We start from the raw sequence: 3100 nt of genomic DNA on the forward strand, positions 1-3100 counted from the left end.
TGACTCCCAGCCTAGAGCTGTCCTGGTTCTTTTTGTAAAATTTCTAATTATAGTAAAATACACAAAAACATAAAGTTTACCATTTTAGCCATTTTTATGTACAATTCAGTAGTGTTACATTCACACTGTTATGCAACCAATCTCCAGAACTTTTCACCCTGCAAAACTGAGGCTCTATAGCCATTAAACAACTCCCCATTCCCCAGAGGCCCTGGCAACCACCATGCCAGGTCCTGTCTCTGTGTTTTGACTATTCTAGGTTGGAGCTGTCCTATTTCTTTTTTAAATATTTTTTATTGATTTTAGAGAGAGAGGAAAGGAGAGGGAGAGAGAAGCATCCATGTGAGAGAGAAGCATCTATGGATTGGCTGCCTCCTGCACCCCCTCTATTGGGGATCGAGCCCACAACCCAGGCATGTGCCCTGGCCTAGAACTGAACCAGCGACCTCCTGGTGCACGGGACAACACTCAACCAACTGAGCCACACCAGGAGCTATCCTGTTTCTTAAAGCTCATCTCTGTTTTGCTGTTGAGCCATCTGTTCTCAGTGTCAATGGAACAAGTTTGGACAGCCAGGGCTGCAGGAGTTCAGGGGAGGCCAAGCTCTTCAGGGATAGTATGGTCAGGGAAGGCTGCCTGGAAGTGGGGGCACGGTGGGGAGAGGCCTGTACCCTTTGCCCTAGGTGGAGAGACCGTACTGAGGGTGACTCAGATGCTTGGCCCCTGTGGCCTGCCCTTTGGTTTATGATGGCCACCTCAGCAGCACCAACCTTTGCCCCATGTAATCTCCCATCAGATGGGTGGAGGCACCAGTCCACCTCAGAGGCCAGTGACTTGCTGAGTGCCTGGGGCAGTCCTGTGCCTACAGTCTCTAGAGCCATGGGGACAGGGCTACGCAGCCAGTCCTTGCGAGGACCACGGCCCTCCTATGGCAAGCTCCAGGAGCCCTGGGGGAAGCCCCTGGAAGGCAGGCTGCGCCGAGCGCTGAGCCTCAGACAGGGTCGTGAGAAGTTTAGACCCTCTGATGGAGGCCCAGAAGGGCTGGACTCCCCTGATCAGGAACAGCGGCCAGGGAGCCTGTCGGACACGGAGCAGCTGGTCGAAGCTCAGCGAGGAGGCAGCCGGAGGTGGCAGAGACAATATCAACAGGTCTGACTGATGGATGGATGGATGGATGGATGGATGGATGGATGGATGGATGGATGGATGGATGAGTGCTACAGGGCGAGGGTGGGGACTCCGACAAGAGGGACCCAGGGCAGCAAAGGCTTAGAGGTAGCAACATACGAGACCAAGAACCAAGAAGACAACAGAGCTTTTGGAGATAAGGCTGGAGAAAGAGCTATCCAGGAACTATATTTCAGAGGGTGCTGACAGTATTTGAAATTTATCCCATAGGACTGGGGAGTCTTGGAAGGTATTAGAGCAGGCCCGTGATATAGTCGGAGCTGTTTTAAGATGATTAATCTGGCAGTGTATTGGTTGGGTGGATTTTGCTGGAGGCAAGGAGATCAGCCAGTACAACCTCCCAGGGTTTTATCTTGTGTGCCTCTTTCCTGGGAAAGGGGATCCAGCCGCCTTCGGTGGGAGCTGCCCTGCTGGCCCCTGCCTCCTCCCACGGAAGAAAGGGTCCCTCACGCTTCTATCTCGGGGGTCTACCACCACCTCGTGGCTGTGGGTGGAACAACACCTGAAACCCACCACTCAACCCGGGGACCTGTGTCCTGATCTCCCCTCTCTGTCTTCCAGCAGGTGAGGAGAAGGTGGGAGAGCTTTGTTGCCAGCTTCCCCAGCGTGACCCTGAGCAGGCCAGCCTCCCCGCAGCCCCCTCTGGGCACCACCAGCTAAGGATGCTGGAAGCTGCGGTGCCCCTGCTCTACCCTGATGCGACGGCCACATCTACCGGCCTACTTCTTCTTGGCCCTTCTGGACTGTGGATGGAGTGGCCTCCTCTGCGTGGACAGCTCTGGCATCCCTTACACGGCCCTGAGGCCTCCGCCACTGCCGACTCAGGGCCCCGTGTCGCCCCTCCGCTGTGTCTTCCCCTCCAAGGCTCCCTCGCAGCTAAGATCCCAACGTGGCTGAGAAGAAGGGGTCTCAGCTCTGCCTCCTGGTGGATTCTGCCCTCTGGAGAATATCACGGGGGACCCCTGGACAGTGATGTGTATGGGGGTCTTAGAAGCCTGCCCAGATGTGGGGGTGTCGACACCCCTGGTCCCCACACAAGGCCAGTCGTAAACTTCCAGGACAGAGCTCAGTGAAGCCAGAACCGTGGCTGAGAGGCTCTCGATCCTGCCCTGTCACAGGGCCATGTCCCTCTTGCCCTCCCTTCCTGCCCGCTGCTGGCGGTGGGTGGGGCATGGGCCTCCCTCACAGCCTGCGAGCTCCCTGAGGGCAAGGAGCAGGTCTAGGTGGTCCTCAGTGCCCACACTGTGGCTGAAAGGCTCAGTCCGGGACATTGTCACTTTGATCCTTACAGTATCCTGATGAAGGAAACAGGGGGAACCTTCCCTCCCCTGTGACAGAGGGGAAACTGAGGCCCAGAGCAGGGAAGAAGTTACTGTCTTTGGCATCTCTGGCCCCACCGAGCCAGTTCCCAGTGCTGGGGCTGAACACAGGAATAAAGATACGGGGAGAAGTAAACAACTTGTCGGGTGACTAACTCGCCTCTAGGCCTCTCCCAACCCCTGTGCGGGCAGGCTGGGCCCGGAGCTTCCTGGAATGGTGGGGCAGGGGCACCAGGGCAGGTCCCCCCGCCCCAACCCATGTCCCTAGGAGGCCAGTTGTTCCTGCCACTTCTTTTGACCTCAGTCCCCAAAGGAACTGCCACGTCACCCTGTGTGACTCCAGCCAGCACTGGGGGGCTTAACTCTCGCCAGCGTCTTACCTTTGTGCTCTGCCCTGCGAGCAGGGGCTTACTCTGAGGCTCAGAGAGGGTGAGGGGTTCACCCAGGGCCACACAGAAGGGAGTGTCTAACCCCCAAGAGCCTGAGCTCTTCGAGAGACACTGATACTTCATAGGTGGTTGCTGGGGTTCTTTTGGTACGAGCAGACCCAAGTTCAAAAGTGAGGGAACAGCTGCAAGCATCCTGGTACAGGT

At 56.6% G+C, this 3100-nt stretch overlaps 1 protein-coding gene across 2 annotated transcripts; it reads left to right on the forward strand.

Annotated features, from left to right (window-relative positions):
• Positions 1-879: 879 nt before the first annotated feature.
• LOC308565372 (uncharacterized protein C11orf86 homolog) lies at positions 880-1848 on the forward strand (the record flags this gene model as incomplete). Of its 2 annotated transcripts, none has more annotated exons than XM_081154434.1 (2): positions 880-1149; positions 1750-1848. In XM_081154434.1, the coding sequence occupies 2 exons, from the start codon at positions 880-882 to the stop codon at positions 1846-1848; spliced, it is 369 nt and encodes a 122-aa protein (XP_081010560.1). The 2 variants fall into 2 exon arrangements, with proteins under 2 accessions (XP_081010560.1, XP_081010561.1); XM_081154435.1 differs by having other exon boundaries at positions 1753-1848.
• Between the last annotated feature and the right edge of the window lie 1252 nt (positions 1849-3100).

This window comes from Miniopterus schreibersii (genome assembly GCF_964146895.1).
Source record: "Miniopterus schreibersii genome assembly, chromosome: 12".
In the NCBI taxonomy this organism is placed as follows: Eukaryota; Metazoa; Chordata; class Mammalia; order Chiroptera; family Miniopteridae; genus Miniopterus; species Miniopterus schreibersii.